Source organism: Camelina sativa, chromosome 20, assembly GCF_030686135.1.
Source record: "Camelina sativa cultivar CO46 ecotype springtype chromosome 20, ASM3068613v1".
NCBI classification, from domain to species: Eukaryota; Viridiplantae; Streptophyta; class Magnoliopsida; order Brassicales; family Brassicaceae; genus Camelina; species Camelina sativa.
The window spans coordinates 7,993,357-8,008,748 of NC_141899.1; the positions used below are offsets into that span (position 1 = coordinate 7,993,357).

Genomic DNA, 15,392 nt, shown 5'->3' on the forward strand with positions numbered 1-15,392 from the left:
ATAACAAGGTGATAATTATCCCCTAAGTAAAATTAGAAGACATGGAATTCAACAAGGGCTATGTGCTGAGTTTGGAGATCATCTCTTCCACCAACTTCAACATGGTTCCAGGTATCCGCTCCCCTTCTTTATCAACTGATTGAGAAGCTAACAAGTTTAAAACGCTAGTGAACTCCACAACCGATTGAGAGCTAACAAGTTTTCTCTAATCTACTCTACATGGGTCAACTTTTGGATATTCTTTAGAGATTTTTATTTTTTTTATTTTTTTTGTGTATACGTCTTAGTTTTAAATACGGTTAATATCAAATAGAACTGGACTCGATTAATTTAATAAAAACAGCAACGTGTGGAACCATTAACAATCAAACATCTTTAATGGCACGCACGTTCTCTTTCAAATTTGTCCTCACGTATACATTAGCTAGCTCTCCAGACATTCAAGAACCAATGCTAAGGTTTGTTCGTTCTGAGTTGCAGTTTGTAACAGAAAACATGGCGAGATCGCTCAAGAAATCAGCCAAGTTGAGTTTAAGAAGAGTCCGGATCAATTCACCTTCGATTAGGTTCAAACCGGACTCGAGTTCCATAGAGAGAGACCAAAGAATCGAGTTTCTACCTGAAAACGGTGATGATGCCGGATCCGTAGAAGAAGAAACCAAAGAAGAGAACAACGAAAGTGAAGAGGATGAAGAGAAAGAAGAAGAAGAAAGAGTCAAAGTTATAGTAGAAGACGAAGAAGAAGAAGAAGAAGAAAAAGAACAAGATGATGGCAAGAGCTTTAACAATGGAGGCGTAGAAGGAAAAAATGAGGCGGTGGCAGCGGTTGAAGCCGTTGAGGAGGAGGAGGGAGAAGGCGGGAACAGAGTAATGGTTGTGGTTGATAAAGCCCTTGCTTCTACCGGAGCTTTGGAATGGGCTATTACGCATACTTTACAGCCACAAGACACTCTTTTCTTGTTATACTTTGCAAAACCGTTTAGAAAAAGTTCTTCTCTTTCCCTCCTCTTGTTCATTTCCTTCTTTGAAGGTTTGTTTGGTTTGGCTAATAAGGGTTTTCACATTGGCTTTTAGGCAAAAGAAAGAACCGAAAACGCGAGGTGAAAACAGATGAATTGGTTCATACTTTGAAGAAACTGTGCCAAACAAAACGACCCGGGGTGAGTCATCACACTTGGTATTCGTTTGTTTGTTTACGTTTGTGTTTATAATTATAATTACTCTTTCGATCAACTTAGTTTTCTAGCATTGGTGACGTGTGTTTTCTTCTTTATGTCAGATAGAAGTGGAGATAAGAAGGTTAGAGGGGAAAGACAAAGACAAAGGACAGAAGATAGTAGAAGAAGCAAAGAAACAACAAGTGAGCCTTTTAGTAGTTGGACAAGAGAAGAAACCTCCGGTGTGGAGGCTATTGAAGAGATGGGCATGGAAGAGACGCCGTGGACACGGCGGTGTTCTCAAATACTGTCTCGAAAACGCTTCTTGCATGACAATAGCTGTTAAACCCAAGAACCGCAAGCTTGGCGGTTACTTAATCACCACCAAACGCCACAAAAACTTCTGGCTTCTCGCTTAAGATCACCGCAAGTTTTCCTTTGTTTATTTGTATCATCAAAAAGCTATTTCTAGAAGTTTTCACCTTTTTCATCTCTCATATATGAAACAAAACTTGCTCCAATACACAATTAGCAAAGAGGCTATTCTTGGATTATTGATATAACAATGTAACTGCACAAAAATTATGAACAATTTTTTTTTCCCTATCTTCTGCTGCTTCAATCGGTTAATGATTCCGAGATTCTGTTAATTAACACAACACATTGGAATGTAAGTGAAGACTTCTTGGTGTTTACTAACCTTTTCTTCTTTGAGCTGAGTTTTCGGGTTTGGTTCAAAACTACTAAACCCAATGCTTATAAGCAATCCGGTGAAGCTGATCATATCCTGCAAGCACACCTGCTCCTGCTACTCCAAGAAGCATGTTCGCAGTAACTCCTCTATATAGCGCATAGAACCCTTCAGATTTCACTATCTCTCTTAAGGCATGAATAGTGTTCCGGTATTTTACAGGTTGTCCTGATGTAAGCATCATTCTCCTCCTAAGTGTGTCAAAAGGGTAAGCAATGACGCCTGCGGAAGTAGTAATGCTCCAACCCAATAGAAAACTAGCCAAGAAGTTTCCCTGTCACAGAATCAAATAACTATTTTCAGCTCTTTTCTTTACTAGATTAAGCAAATATAACGTCATGGACAGATGACATTACCTCCAAGGAACCAACTAAAACAATGGGTTTGAAGGTATCGTACATCCCAAAATACATTCCTCGGTAAAGAGTGATTCCCAATATTGACACTCCAAATCCACGGTAAAGTCCTTTAATGCCATCACTTGACAAAGTTTTTTGATACACATCGATCATCCCTTTAAACTGTCTTTTGCCATTAACTGAACATTCCTTAGCATCAGTACCTAAACGAGTCCTTGCGTAATCAAGATGGTACAGAAACAAAGAAGTCGTTGCTCCAGCAGCGCTTCCGGAGGCTACATTCCCAGCAAACCACTTCAAGTAACCATCTTTCTCTTTGGAACATCCGAGAAGGCTCTTGAAGTAACCTTTAAATGCAAAGTTGGAAGCCTAAGAGCAATTAAATTTTAGTGACAATAAGAATCTAACACTCAATCTATTTGATGAGCATTATTAGTGTACTTGGAAAAGTACCTGAGTAGGGAAATAACGAATGACATTGGCTTGATTGCCTCTCCAAAAGGACAAAACACCTTCTTCTCTGAAGATTCTGCCAAAGCAATTACCCAAACCAGTATAAGGTTTTATGAGATGGCCTGTCTTGATCATCTCTCCTTGATTCTGCAGTAAAAGCTTGACCCTTTCGATTGGAGCAGCTGCAGATTTAGCAACAATGGCTGCAGCACCTCCCATCACAAAATCAGCAGAGAATCTCTCAGATTTTCCAACCAAAGCCATCTTCTTCTTCTTCTTCTTCTTCTTCTTCTCCCTTCACCTAATTCAATTCAATACCAACGATTCAACAAAAGTTCCTATAACCAATAAATTGGGATGATGGCCATAAAAGACAAAAAGGGTCAAACTTTGCAATAAAAAGGTGTTTAAGAATCAAACAACGAATTATAAAGGACAAGACTTGATAAATTGTTGAAGTGAAAAACCTGGAGATTGGTATATGAATTCGCCGCAGAGAGAAGAACTCGGCAGCGAAAGATTTGATTTTTCCAGGTACAGGGAGAAGAGAGGAGAAGCTGACGATTTTATTTTGATTTTGTTGTTTGTGTGTGTATATTCGTTTTGAGAAGACAATAAAATAGGAAAGAGATAATCAATTGCCCTGTGAAATCGAAAGCTGGAGGTGGAGGACAGAGTAGGAGCAAAAAGGATCGTTTTTTAATTTTTTTTTTTCCTTTATTATTCTTTTTAAAAAGTGTTGTCCTTTTTTCATGTTTTATTTATTTTATTTTCTACAGAAAATTCAATTGACAAAAAATACAAAGTTGAATTTGCCCGCCGGGGAGAGAGCGAATCGAGTCGTCTCACAACTCTGGTGTCACTGTCAACAATCGAAGACACCACTCACGGTGAAGTGAAGCGAAGCTACTCCTCCCTTGAATCTTACTGCGCCGAGAGATCTGTAGGTTCCCTTTTTTTTAACTCTCGATACTTCTCCTTCTTCTTTTAGAATCAGATAATAGGGTTTTGAAATCAGTGATTTTTTTGAATTGGGTGGGTCTCGATCTCGAATTTGAAACTGGTTCATTTCAAAACCGGACATTTTAACAACCCTGAAATTAATGGTTAACGAAAAACCGGAATTTGGTGGAATGATCTGTGTGTGAATCTCCTTTTTTTCTTTTTCTTCTGCAATTCGCGTAAAAAGCTTTTTTTTTTTTTTTTTTTGTTTGAAGTTGCTGAGTTGCAGAGAGTGAAAGCGAGAGAAGGAATGGAATCAATGTCGCCAATCTCTTGCCCAACGACTCCTCGTTGGAACCAAGACAGGCCATTTCTCACTGGTCGCTTCCACCAGGTTCTCCCCCATCTTTATTACTTGTGCTTGATTTCGTTTTTATTCTTTCGTATTTTTAATTTTTTTGAAGAAAGAAAGATACTTTTTTGACACAACGGGTGTTGGGTGTATTGTTCTTTCTCAGGAAACGAGGGCAAGCTCCAAACTTGCTGATTCTAAGAAGTCCTCTAGGTGTTTCTCGATTTCTACGTTTCCCAAGTCAATTGCTTTATTACTCTTCCGAGCACATTCCAAAAGAAAAAATCACTGATTTTTGTTTGTTTGTGTGATTTCCACTCTCCATTTTGGTTTCAGCATTTCTGGAGAAGATCAGGCAATTGGCTGCTATGACGAACCGGTTCAGGTTTGTGTTGTTTTTACAAACTAAGTGATTTTTGCTTCCATTTATTCTGTAATCTTGAAACCGGTGGTGAGGTACTTAAAGCATGGTTTTAAGGTGTGTGGTTTTAACAAATTGGCATAGACTAGGGTAATTGATCTGAGCCAAGTAATTGTGGAACTTTGCTAGCCTAGGTTGAGACTTGGTGTCATCTCTTCTGTTATGTCCATTTCAGTAACTTGTTTATCCCTTTTGGGCATGCAGGAACTTATTGTCATTGATGATCTCTTGTCTGCTTTGGTTGGAATTGAAGGGAGATATATATCGATTGAACGATTCCATGGGAAGGAGGATAGTATAGCTTTCCAAGTTGATGCATCAATGCATTTGCCATTACAGGCAAGTAGTACTCAACTCGTTTAATTTTGGTTCTTATCCCAAACATTTTAATCATTGATGGTCTACATTAGTCAACCGAGTGATTTCTAAGTTCTAACCATGCATGGTCTTCTATCTTTGGAGCTAAGTTTGTCAAACAGAAAGAAAAAGTTAGTGCAAAATTGACAAAGTCGTTCACATTTTGAGACTGTTATTTGAAAGGTGTTTCCTCGTCTTGTATGTTTATGGAACTTGGTGCTGTTTTATTTGAAAGAATATGGCGTTTCATTTGGTGTTCTGACTTCTTGAAAGTGTTATTATTTTATTTGGAACTCTTTTGACAAGGATTTAGAGATGTTATAAAGAATTAACATTGTAACTCTTAGTTTTATTGGGTCTTCTGAATATATTGACCAATGCAAATAATTTTGCAGGAAATGGCCAAAAAAATATTCCCTTTATGTGAATATTATCTGCTGATTGACCAATTTGTGGAGTCAAGTTCACAGTTCAAGAACGGGCTAGTTAACCATGCATTCGCAGCTGCACTCAGGGAACTCCTCCTTGTATGTGATATAGGTTGCTAGCTTTGTGGTTATTATGATGCATTGTTTGTTGAGTTATTTTCGTTCCCTTATGTTTTATTTAGCGACTTTGCGAACTGAATATGGATTCCTTAAACTAGTAGCCAACTTTGGGGATCTACTCAGTTAACTAAAAGCATGATTTTAGTTTTTTTATTGGGTTTCTTTTCTTTTTTGTCCACGGAATTGGTTTCTTTAGCACATTTCTGAGTGTGTGTGTGTGTTATGCGTATGTAAGAATATCTTAGATGACGCATATAGCTCATACTGTCATCTTTGTGTTAAATTCTTGCTGTCTCTGTAATCTCTCTGTTATTATTGCCCAATTGAATAAAATGATAGTCTGATTCTTTTCTTTCTGTTTCACACGTGGGGTTTCGTGTCTAGTCCATGTCACGTATTGATTGGACTGAGGATATCATTTCTTGTTAGCTCTGAGGTAATTTGACAACATTCTTTTCTATTGCTGAAAGTATTAACAATCCTGTCTTTTATCAGGATTATCAAGCCATGGTGGCACAATTGGAACATCAATTTCGACTTGGAAGACTCGCTATCCAAGGATTATGGTTTTACTGTCAGGTCTGTCTTTCTTCTAGATAATCTAAACTACAGGTTCGGTAAAAAAGTATGCTGACTGATTGTTTTTCGTATCTCTCAGCGCATAATGGGATCCATGGGCGCTTTGGCTGCAGTAGTTCAGCATGCCTCGACGAAGCATTTTGTGGGTTCTGCTGTTCTTAATCTCTTGCAGAGTCAGGTAGATTCTTGCTTTAGTCATCAAATCTTTTGGGTTTTTTTGTACTCAAACTTTCTTATTATATGTCCTAATCTTGAAGACTGTCATGCCTAGGCTAAAGCGATGGCTGGTGATAATTCAGTAAGGTCATTGTTAGAGAAAATGACGGAGTGTGCAAGCAATGCATACCTTGGCATATTGGAAAGGTTGGTCACCTATGCCTCTTTTTTTCTTGCTCGTAACTAGACTCATAGCCAAAAAAAAGTTGTGCCATAATCTCTGCCTTTTCTCCTTTGTTATTGCATATGGAATGCTCAGATAACCTAAGTCCAACCTGTGGCTATGTTTTTCTTTTGTTTGGAAGGAGTAATTGGCGAGCATGTTTATTATCTTTTGTCTGGCAGATCTGTACATGGATATTTGCTAGAATACAATGTTAGATGTGTCAACTAACTTTAATTAGTGTTTAATTAAGGTGGGTCTATGAGGGGATCATTGAAGATCCGTATGGGGAGTTTTTCATTGCCGAGAACAGGTCACTTAAAAAGGTACTTCAATTTTTGCTCAGCTCACCTGCACAATTGTCAATTGCTTACCCTGTCAATTTTTTTCGTACAGGAGAGCCTCAGTCAGGACTCTACAGCTAAATATTGGAGCCAAAGATACAGCCTCAAGGATACCATCCCTGGCTTCCTTGCAAACATTGCTGCAACAATATTGACCACAGGGAAATATCTAAACGTTATGAGAGAATGTGGGCACAATGTTCAGGTATGATTGTGGATGAATTTTCTGTCTTTTGATACAATTAATAGTGTTTGTGATATTGGACATGACATTGACTGATTTTTTTAACAGGTTCCTATTTCAGAGAGATCTAAGTTAACAATATTTGGTTCAAATCATCATTATCTTGAATGCATAAAGGCTGCTCACGAATTCGCCAGTATAGAGCTTGTGAATCTCATCAAAGATAAGGTAATAAATTGTGTTATGACTGCTTCTTTGATGTCATTACTCGTAAATACACCTCTCTGACCATTAGTATATGATTCAGTATGACCTCATAGGAAGGCTTCGATCTATAAAGCACTATCTTCTTCTCGACCAGGTATGCTGGTTCTGTTTATCAGAATTTTCTGGGCATACTTTATCAATCCGAAAATTTTGTTGTTTAGTTGTTTTCTTCTGTCATTGATACTCTGTTAGCTGTTTAATTTCTAATTGATTTTGGTACAACAATCTAATGAACTACAGGGTGATTTCCTGGTTCATTTTATGGACATTGCTCGAGAGGAGCTCAACAAAAAAGTGCATGAAGTATCTGTTGAAAAGTTGCAGGTGCTTTTTCCCCTTTAGAGCATGATCAAAGTATTAGACAGAGCTTCTTACCATTATTCAATCGATAGGGCTCACTATTTTTTAGTTGGAATCTGAATGGATGTCTATTGTTTAGTCTTTGCTAGATCTTGCTCTACGTACCACAGCGGCTGCAGCAGATCCTTGCCACGAAGACTTGACTTGTTGTGTGGTGAGCAATTAACATTTCTTTTCCTGGATGTGATCAATTACAATGTTTGTACATAATATGTTCTCACTTTGCATTCATATCTTAGGATCGAGCTTCATTGCTTACGACTTTGGGAATGCACAAGGACTCTGATAGCAATAGTATAGAGGACCCAGTGAGCATCACTGGTCTAGAGACATTTTCCTTGAGCTATAAGGTCTGCTCCTTTCTTGCTTGTCTGCAACTACCTGATTGTACTTGGATTCTTATATTTTGTTCGTCGTGATATGTTTTAGTAATTCCGCAGCCTAAAATACTATTAAATCGCTTCTAGATTCATCATCCTATTCATACTTATATAAGTAACTGAAAAATGCATATTCGATTGGCTACTTAATTGTTTGATATGTTGGTTGTGACTTTGTGTTTCAGGTTCAGTGGCCACTATCCATTGTCATATCAAAGAAAGCACTGTCAAAGTACCAGTTGATTTTCCGCTTTCTTTTTCATTGCAAACATGTAGAACGCCAGCTTTGTGGTGCTTGGCAGATACATCAAGTATGAACTGATATAAAATTCCTAGCTTGTAGTTTATTTTATTTTTGGTTCCTTATGAAACCTTTTTAACCATGTTGCTTCTCTAATAAACTTCTGTGAAATTCTTCAGGGGATTCGGTCTATGAACTCTAAGGGTACAGCAATTCCTAGATCATCGCTTCTCTGCCGTAGTATGCTTAAATTCATCAGTAGCCTTCTACATTATCTTACATTCGAGGCAAGTCATGAAGTTTCTGTTTGTTTCGTTTGGTTTAAACTATTATGATTGCTAGTTGAATGAAATTTGGATTTTTTATTTTTAAAGATTATGATTGTCTATCCGTAGCTCCTGTTTTCCATTGAGATTTTGTGGTATAAGTCTCTAGAAGACTGGCGTCTGGAATTGACATACTCTAATATTGAATCCAGATATCTCTGTAGTCCTAAAACTCATACTTCATGACTTGCAAATGTAGATTGACATACACTCTAATATTGAATCCAGATATCTCTGTAGTCCTAAAACTCATACTTGCAAATGTAGCCACTTCTTGCAACTGCAACTGCAAGTTTCGAGATATATGTTCCTGAAATTGTGGGTTATAAATTCTGGAGATATAAGTACACTATCAATTAACAGTTGAGAGAAATCACACCAGAAGTCGAGAAATAATTGTTTATGAGATGATCTGGTGTTTATTTTAACTACTATTGGCTCTTCAGTTCTGTCTAATGTTGTATTTGCTTGCTTTTATGTGGGATGTCTCTTCAGGTTCTTGAACCAAATTGGCATGTGATGCATGATAGACTACAATCCACAAGGAGCGTAGATGAGGTAAGATAAGAGACCTGCTTTATTTTTGTTTGCAGGAAAACATTCTTAATTGAACAATGTGCCATCATCTTACAGGTGATACAACATCATGAATTCTTTCTTGATAAGTGTCTGAGAGGATGCTTGCTTCTTTTACCTGATGTCCTTAAGGTTTGTCGCTGTTCCATTAAATGTTGTGTTTTCTCATCATCGATGTAATTATGTTCTTCTCTTTTGTGCAACGATAGCAGAATTTTGTGAACGCGCTAGTAATAGTGTGATGTTTATCAATCTTTTACACTCGTGTTTACTACATTGCAGAAAATGGAGAAGTTGAAATCAGTGTGCCTACAATATGCTGCAGCTACACAGTGGCTGATATCATCATCTATCGACATCAATAGCCAGTCTCATCCACAGAAGACAATGATAAGAGATACAACCGTCACAGAATCCATATTGTAAGTAGTGGCAATGTACTATTTTAAGACTAATTGCTTCCCTTTCTTGGGTGAATCATTTAGATCTTCATAAAATCAGTTGCTGTTAAAAATTTTGACCTTCATAGTACGGTATTGTTCTAACATGTCTGTAACCCGTTTTACCAGCAATTTCGAAAGGGAATTCAACTCGGAGTTGCAGAGCTTAGGACCAGTCTTGAGCAAAGGCTCCCAGGCTGAGCCATACTTGACTCATCTCTCCCAGTGGATCCTCGGTGTTTCAAAAGAATGAGAATGAGACTTTTACTAAACAAACTCAGGCAATTCAATTATTTCTTAATGTTATCAACTGATATTCAGCTTGAAGTTGTAATGAGATATGTGAGGGTGTTTAGTCGTGTTGTTCTTTATTTTGTGAATTTCCACGATAGAAGAAAAAGTCTCAGGCTATCTTTGTTACAGTTTGCTATCAAGATTTGTGTGGTTTCACTGCAAGTATACTCTTTGGGAAAGTATATGTGAATCTCTTACTTTGTAACTCAAAAGTAATTTTGTTTGAGTTTCTTTGTACATTGCATTAATCTCTCACAATAAATCCAGATCCATCTGTTTTGCTGGCTAATATACAATAAACAAAATCCCCAATTATGCAATCCAAAAAAGAAGTGAAAACACACTGGAAAAAGTACAGAAAAGTTTCAGAAGAAATAGAAAAGATTTTGCTTCAGCAGTTGATGCCACACTTGGAAGTATCAGGTCCTTTGGTCTTGAGGACAAAAGGATCAATTCTGACCCAAAGCAACGAGAAGATAGATGCCAACAACACTGACCAAATGACCACAATGGTTGGTGTTCTGTTCTGTCTTCCCATCAGACCTTTGAGGAATGGGTAGAGATGAACGATGACCCAAAAGGAGAAGAAGAGTTTACCAAATAGAGGTCCCCATGACTGATATCCATTGTTAATGGCATCTGAGATGCCTGCAACAACGCCGACAATGTTTATGATCAAGACAGTTGTTGGAGGGATAAGCAGTGTTGTCCATTTGAATGCGTAAAGTTCTCCAAAGTCATCATCATCTGTTGCCTTTGATGTGACTGTGAAGTTTGTGTCAATGCCTGCTAAGATTTTGAGGAGACCTTGGACAACCGCAAAGAGATGAGCTGAGATTCCTCCAATAACCCAGAATTGCTCGTTTCTCCACCATTCCTCAATGCTAACTCCGCTCCATCTCAATTCCAAGATTCCCGTTACAATGATTGACATGAACAGTGAGATGAAGAAGAGACTAGCAAATGTGCTTATCTGAAAGAAAATTTGGGAAAACAGATAGTTAGCAAATTTAATGCAGCTTTTTAAGCGCTTTATCTGATGATTTTACTAACCGGTGGCATGATGAATTTGTCTGTAAGGAGACAGATAGCTGGAAGGATACAGTAGGCAAGGAGTGGTATAGATGTGAACGGGTAGATTGTTGTGTTGGCATAAGCAAAACGCTCAAGCCACTTGAGGTTTCCTCCTTTGTAGCCATACCAGAGAGGACTGTGTCGGCTGAAAAATATCTCAACCGATCCGAGTGCCCAACGCAAAACCTGGTTTAACCTGTCTGATAGATTAATAGGAGCTGAACCTTTGAATGCAGGCCTCTTAGGCATGCAGTAAATAGACCTCCAGCCACGGCAATGCATCTTGAAACCCGTCAAAATATCCTCCGTGATAGAGCCATAGATCCAACCCAGCTGCAATTCGGAGATACACAAAAGTTTCTTACACTGGCCAGCTTCTAAATCACAAAGAAGGTACTATCTTACGATTCAGCATTATTACCTCAGTTCCCCACTCAGTCTTGTCTTCATAACCGCAGCTTATGACATGGATTGCCTCCTTAAGGAGCACTGCAGGACTTGATGATGGAGGAACGCCACCTTCTTCCATCAAAGTCGAGGTTACAAAGATGGATGATTGCCCAAACTTTTTCTCAAAGTTCATTTCAGACATCAAATGCTCCTTATCACCTTCTGCTCCTGCCAAAAAAAAACTATTAGATCTGCAAAATCCCAACGTAAACTAAACGTACTTCAAGATATATATGGACTGATGTTATAAGGTTGTTGGGATAATTTACCTCCAAGGGCTGCAACGTCACCATTCATGTCATTCTTGGAATGTTTTTTATTCTTTCTCCGGCGTCCAAAACAAGGACAACAACCACAGCTCAACATCTTTGGACGTTTAGCACCCTTTGGCGGGTCATAACCATACAAAGCTTGTCGTTTGAAAACACAACCAGTACCAACGTAAACTGGACCCTGGATTCCATCTAGACCTTTCATATTGATCTGTAGCAAACAAGAGGGTAAGGAATTGGGTATACTTATCTCATAGACCGCAACTTGAAGAAATATTAATTGTGTCTTACATCAAAGAAGACTGTGTTTCTGTTGGCGTAACGATCGTTCGTGTCAATACCATCGAACCTTTGAGGGAACTGAACATAGCAGACCTTCTTTCCAATCTGAGGATCCATCAAAAAACACATTGCCTCCCTTACGGCCTTGCTGTTGTTCACATAGTGATCACAATCCAAGTTCAGCATGAAAGGAGCATTTGTGAGTACGCCTGCCACTCGAACCTGAAAGAAGTATCAGGTTAGGTCCAAGAAACAGAGATCAGTTTCTAGTTTGGTCCAAGGCAGATCAAGAAAATTACCAGGGCGTTCATGGCGCCAGCTTTTTTGTGATGCTGGAAACCAGGACGCTTCTCACGGGACACATACACAAGCCGCGGAAGCTCGTGGCCTTCGACATCAAATCCTCCGCTGTGGCCGAGGAAGACTTGGATCATACCTGGATGGTCCTTAGTGTTGTTCCCTGGCCATGGTGTTCCATCTTGCATGATCCAACCTTCTAGAGGAACCTTTGAGGCTTTTGCCACGAGGGCGTTGATCCTGACCTTGAACTCCTCATATTCTCTCTGCCATAAGTCAATGTCACTTATGAGTTTAGGTTATAATGAAAAGCTGGTTGGTGGTATAACTAGATCAGGTAATATACACTTACCTTCATGGCTCGACGTTCCTTAACAAACGTTGGGTGGACTTTGTCCTGCAGATAATCAATTTTCAACGTGAAGTACATATCCGGTGCCCGTGGCTCTATGGAGAATTTCTTACAGAAGGGAACCCATTTTCTTGCAAACTCGGCAGTTTCTGAGAGAGATTCGAATGTGAGCATTGAAGCACCATCATCAGAGACATAGCAGGAGATTTTCTCAACTGGATAGTCCATGGCCAAGATTGACAGCACAGTGTTGGATGTGACTAGGGGAGGCTCCTTCAAAGGGTCCACCGTACTGACAAAGACATCTACAGGGGCAAGCATATTTGGTTCACCTTCTCTCTCGTACCTGTATAAGCAAAAAACTATTAATATCTGAACTCCACTTCATAGATTTTAAGACTCCTACTTGATAATATGTAAATTTTACCTGAGGGAAAGCCGATCTAGATAGGTCTCACGCTCAATGGGGAACCACTTGGGGAACTGATCAAGAATCCAAGAGACAGCGAACCAGATTTCACAGATCACAGAGGTCAGCCATAACCCCAAAGCATCGTGCACTGGATTCAAGAGCCTATACCGGAGAAACACTGCTAGAATCACAAGCCTAGCAACGATGACCATCCGATATGGATTGATCTTGCTTGACGCAATGGGCACTTTCCGCGAGAGTGGCTGCCGTGCCTCGTCGATCCTGCAGCCATTTTTCAAAATCCAAAGTTTGTAAGCAAAAATCCGAATAATATAAAACTGAAGTCTTAAAAAAATGTTTCTGGCGGCATTACATTCCCATCTCAGGATCATCATCTGGTTCTGGTCCTAGATTTCCTTGCTGGTGCTTCCAATCATCCATTCTTTCCCGCCATCCTCCCTCCTTCTTATCATCCCATCTCTCACTCCCTACCACATTGAAATTACACAGTGAAAAGTATCGTTAGAAACCTCTACATCAGTTGCTTTTCGCTTGTATCAATTTCATTTTATATATGCGTGAAATGCTAAAAGATACAGCCCTTTTCATAAAGAAGACTTTGCTTATGAATTTCATATAACAATATAAGAACCATCCATGTTTATAAAACTAAGTCTCTATCTACTACCAAAACTGTTCAATTCCAAGCTGGCAAGCATCCAAGTTTATGCTTGCTACAAGAAGTTACAGAGGACAATGAGCAGAGGAGACTCACCAGCTTCAGATGATGGATAAGGGTGCACACGCTTATGAAGTCCATGTTCACCATTCCCATACCCTCCACCAAGTGGGAATTCTCCACTATGTCCACCGGCTATAACAGGTGGGAATCTCCCGTTCTCATCATCCTCAGGACCTCTTCCATAGCTCATTTTCCCATAAAGCATAGCCTCAGCTGAATGCTTCTGCTTGTCTTGTTCATGTTCGATATTAAACTCGTACTCAATATCATCAATATCCTCTTCATCCTCATCTCCCTCCACTCTTGGGCTTCCTTCATAAAACCAAAAACAGAACCGAAAAAAAAAAAGTAAGCTTTTTTATTATTTTCATTGACGCATTTCGTCGAACAAGATAAGAGCGGAGAAGAATTAATTAAAATACCTCGGAGACGCTTGTAACGAGTCTTACACTGAGGACAGTTCTGTGTCCCTTCTCTCCTCTCGTACTCATAACAAGGCCTGCACGCTGGAAAACCACACTCATTGCAAGCCACGAACAGGTCTCCTTCTACTGTTAAACCAATCTGATCTCCGCATATCTCACAAAATTGTCCATCTAGATTCTTCAGAGGCTTTGGCTGTAAATTTTAAATTCCCAGAAAGAAAAGTTTCAGCTCATTGAAGACATTACATAGTCTCTCTTTGGCTTTTTATATATACTTCTTTCAATTACATAACCATATAAACTGATTTAAGTGGTTAAATTAATTGCTCAATCTAACATTAGCAAAACAAAAAAAAAAAAAAATTATTATGTTGGTAAATGTTAATAATGACAAAATATTCACAATAATTGAAAAATTGCTCAATTTTACATTATTAACAAACATAGTAACCTTTTTTTTTTTTGCTAATGTTAAAATTGAAAAATATAATTTTAACTACAATTACTGAAACTAAAAATCTTAAACATACAGAATATAAAATTCGAAAACAAAAAAGTAAACCATATGTCCCTTCGGGGACATCCGATAAAATGTGAATTGATAAAAACATTGGTAGAGTAATGAATCAGAAAAAATGGTTTAATTAGAAGTATTATAAAAACCTCTTCATGGTTATGAATGACGACAAGTTCGTTACGGTTATGAGAACCGGCAACAAGACCGGCGCTAGCTTCCATACCGACGACCGGAGATTAGCAGCGTGGACAGTGAGAGCACAAATCAGAGATCATAGGACAGTATTCATTAATGTGTGAGAAGAAAGAAGAAGTTTGGTTTTTATGAATGAAGAAACCTTTGGTTTTTCTCTCTCTGTATGGTACATTAGTTTGTTGTAGAGTCTCCATTGCCTTCAAGCTAAGCTTTCGTTTATATTATTTTTTTCTTTTCTATAGAATAATTTTAAAATTTTGCTGCAAGTGCAACAAACTCACTGATCACATCCATCAGCTTTGACACATATGTTGTTCTTTCACCGTCGCGGTTTCCTCAAGCTTCACCTTATTGTATCTTGCCTGTCTCTTTCATTTTACTTACTGTCCTAATCTCATTCCTTCTGTCTTTAAATTATACCAAATTATATATGTTTTAGATTCGTATTTTAAATGATATATTGTTGGTGTTAAGTTGATATAAAAAGGCAATTAAACTTGGTATATATATATTAAATCTAGTAACTAACAAAAAGAAAAATACTTGTAGAGTAGTTTTTATATATTAAAATTGATATAAAGGGGGTTTGGTGAGTAGAGTACAAGCCAAGTTACGTTCTTCTGCCCCTAATTAGGTGAGTTTTCTCTGCATACATAAGCTTAAA

General features: G+C 38.4%; 4 protein-coding genes across 7 annotated transcripts; 2 read left to right on the forward strand and 2 right to left on the reverse strand.

Annotated features, from left to right (window-relative positions):
- Window positions 1–392: 392 nt before the first annotated feature.
- On the forward strand, window positions 393–1,763 carry LOC104770040 (uncharacterized). The gene is made up of 3 exons (XM_010494389.3): window positions 393–988; window positions 1,075–1,160; window positions 1,280–1,763. Exons 1-3 carry the CDS (start codon window positions 451–453, stop codon window positions 1,574–1,576), a joined length of 921 nt encoding a protein of 306 aa, XP_010492691.2. The 5' UTR covers window positions 393–450; the 3' UTR covers window positions 1,577–1,763.
- Window positions 1,623–3,504, reverse strand: LOC104770041 (ADP/ATP translocase ER-ANT1). 2 transcript variants are annotated; one of them, XM_010494391.3, is made up of 4 exons: window positions 3,188–3,504; window positions 2,721–3,021; window positions 2,265–2,636; window positions 1,623–2,182 (listed from the first exon to the last, which is right to left on the reverse strand). In XM_010494391.3, the coding sequence occupies exons 2-4, from the start codon at window positions 2,982–2,984 to the stop codon at window positions 1,901–1,903; spliced, it is 918 nt and encodes a 305-aa protein (XP_010492693.1). In that variant the 5' UTR covers window positions 2,985–3,021; window positions 3,188–3,504; the 3' UTR covers window positions 1,623–1,900. The 2 variants fall into 2 exon arrangements, with proteins under 2 accessions (XP_010492693.1, XP_019097917.1); XM_019242372.2 differs by having other exon boundaries at window positions 2,721–3,058; window positions 3,188–3,450.
- LOC104770044 (gamma-tubulin complex component 2) lies at window positions 3,500–9,922 on the forward strand. 2 transcript variants are annotated; one of them, XM_010494393.3, is made up of 22 exons: window positions 3,500–3,663; window positions 3,938–4,056; window positions 4,181–4,227; window positions 4,351–4,399; window positions 4,640–4,774; window positions 5,188–5,319; window positions 5,836–5,919; window positions 5,999–6,097; window positions 6,191–6,282; window positions 6,552–6,624; window positions 6,695–6,847; window positions 6,935–7,054; window positions 7,134–7,187; window positions 7,334–7,417; window positions 7,533–7,607; window positions 7,693–7,803; window positions 8,019–8,144; window positions 8,254–8,361; window positions 8,896–8,958; window positions 9,034–9,108; window positions 9,259–9,398; window positions 9,546–9,922. In XM_010494393.3, exons 2-22 carry the CDS (start codon window positions 3,973–3,975, stop codon window positions 9,667–9,669), a joined length of 2,028 nt encoding a protein of 675 aa, XP_010492695.2. In that variant the 5' UTR covers window positions 3,500–3,663; window positions 3,938–3,972; the 3' UTR covers window positions 9,670–9,922. The 2 variants fall into 2 exon arrangements, with proteins under 2 accessions (XP_010492695.2, XP_087362789.1); XM_087506663.1 differs by having other exon boundaries at window positions 3,522–3,663; window positions 5,188–5,332.
- LOC104770042 (cellulose synthase A catalytic subunit 7 [UDP-forming]) lies at window positions 9,909–15,049 on the reverse strand. 2 transcript variants are annotated; one of them, XM_087506661.1, is made up of 12 exons: window positions 14,680–15,049; window positions 14,014–14,209; window positions 13,625–13,903; window positions 13,223–13,337; window positions 12,865–13,131; window positions 12,438–12,783; window positions 12,088–12,351; window positions 11,798–12,010; window positions 11,504–11,717; window positions 11,206–11,402; window positions 10,764–11,117; window positions 9,909–10,683 (listed from the first exon to the last, which is right to left on the reverse strand). In XM_087506661.1, exons 1-12 carry the CDS (start codon window positions 14,752–14,754, stop codon window positions 10,102–10,104), a joined length of 3,102 nt encoding a protein of 1,033 aa, XP_087362787.1. In that variant the 5' UTR covers window positions 14,755–15,049; the 3' UTR covers window positions 9,909–10,101. The 2 variants fall into 2 exon arrangements, with proteins under 2 accessions (XP_087362787.1, XP_087362788.1); XM_087506662.1 differs by having other exon boundaries at window positions 11,206–11,396; window positions 14,680–14,934.
- Between the last annotated feature and the right edge of the window lie 343 nt (window positions 15,050–15,392).

Coding starts and splice junctions, on each gene's coding strand:
- LOC104770040 (XM_010494389.3), top strand. CDS start 451: ATGCTAAGGTTTGTTCGTTCTGAGTTGCAGTTTGTAACAGAAAACATG. Junction 989..1,074: donor TGCAAAACCGTTTAGAAAAA/GTTCTTCTCTTT, acceptor ATTGGCTTTTAG/GCAAAAGAAAGAACCGAAAA. Junction 1,161..1,279: donor GCCAAACAAAACGACCCGGG/GTGAGTCATCAC, acceptor TCTTTATGTCAG/ATAGAAGTGGAGATAAGAAG.
- LOC104770041 (XM_010494391.3), bottom strand. CDS start 2,984: ATGGCTTTGGTTGGAAAATCTGAGAGATTCTCTGCTGATTTTGTGATG. Junction 2,637..2,720: donor TTCGTTATTTCCCTACTCAG/GTACTTTTCCAA, acceptor AATTGCTCTTAG/GCTTCCAACTTTGCATTTAA. Junction 2,183..2,264: donor TTTTAGTTGGTTCCTTGGAG/GTAATGTCATCT, acceptor ATTCTGTGACAG/GGAAACTTCTTGGCTAGTTT.
- LOC104770044 (XM_010494393.3), top strand. CDS start 3,973: ATGGAATCAATGTCGCCAATCTCTTGCCCAACGACTCCTCGTTGGAAC. Junction 5,320..5,835: donor CACTCAGGGAACTCCTCCTT/GTATGTGATATA, acceptor GTCTTTTATCAG/GATTATCAAGCCATGGTGGC. Junction 9,109..9,258: donor TTTTACCTGATGTCCTTAAG/GTTTGTCGCTGT, acceptor ACTACATTGCAG/AAAATGGAGAAGTTGAAATC.
- LOC104770042 (XM_087506661.1), bottom strand. CDS start 14,754: ATGGAAGCTAGCGCCGGTCTTGTTGCCGGTTCTCATAACCGTAACGAA. Junction 14,210..14,679: donor TCATTCATAACCATGAAGAG/GTTTTTATAATA, acceptor TAAAATTTACAG/CCAAAGCCTCTGAAGAATCT. Junction 13,132..13,222: donor GATGATCCTGAGATGGGAAT/GTAATGCCGCCA, acceptor AAATGGCTGCAG/GATCGACGAGGCACGGCAGC.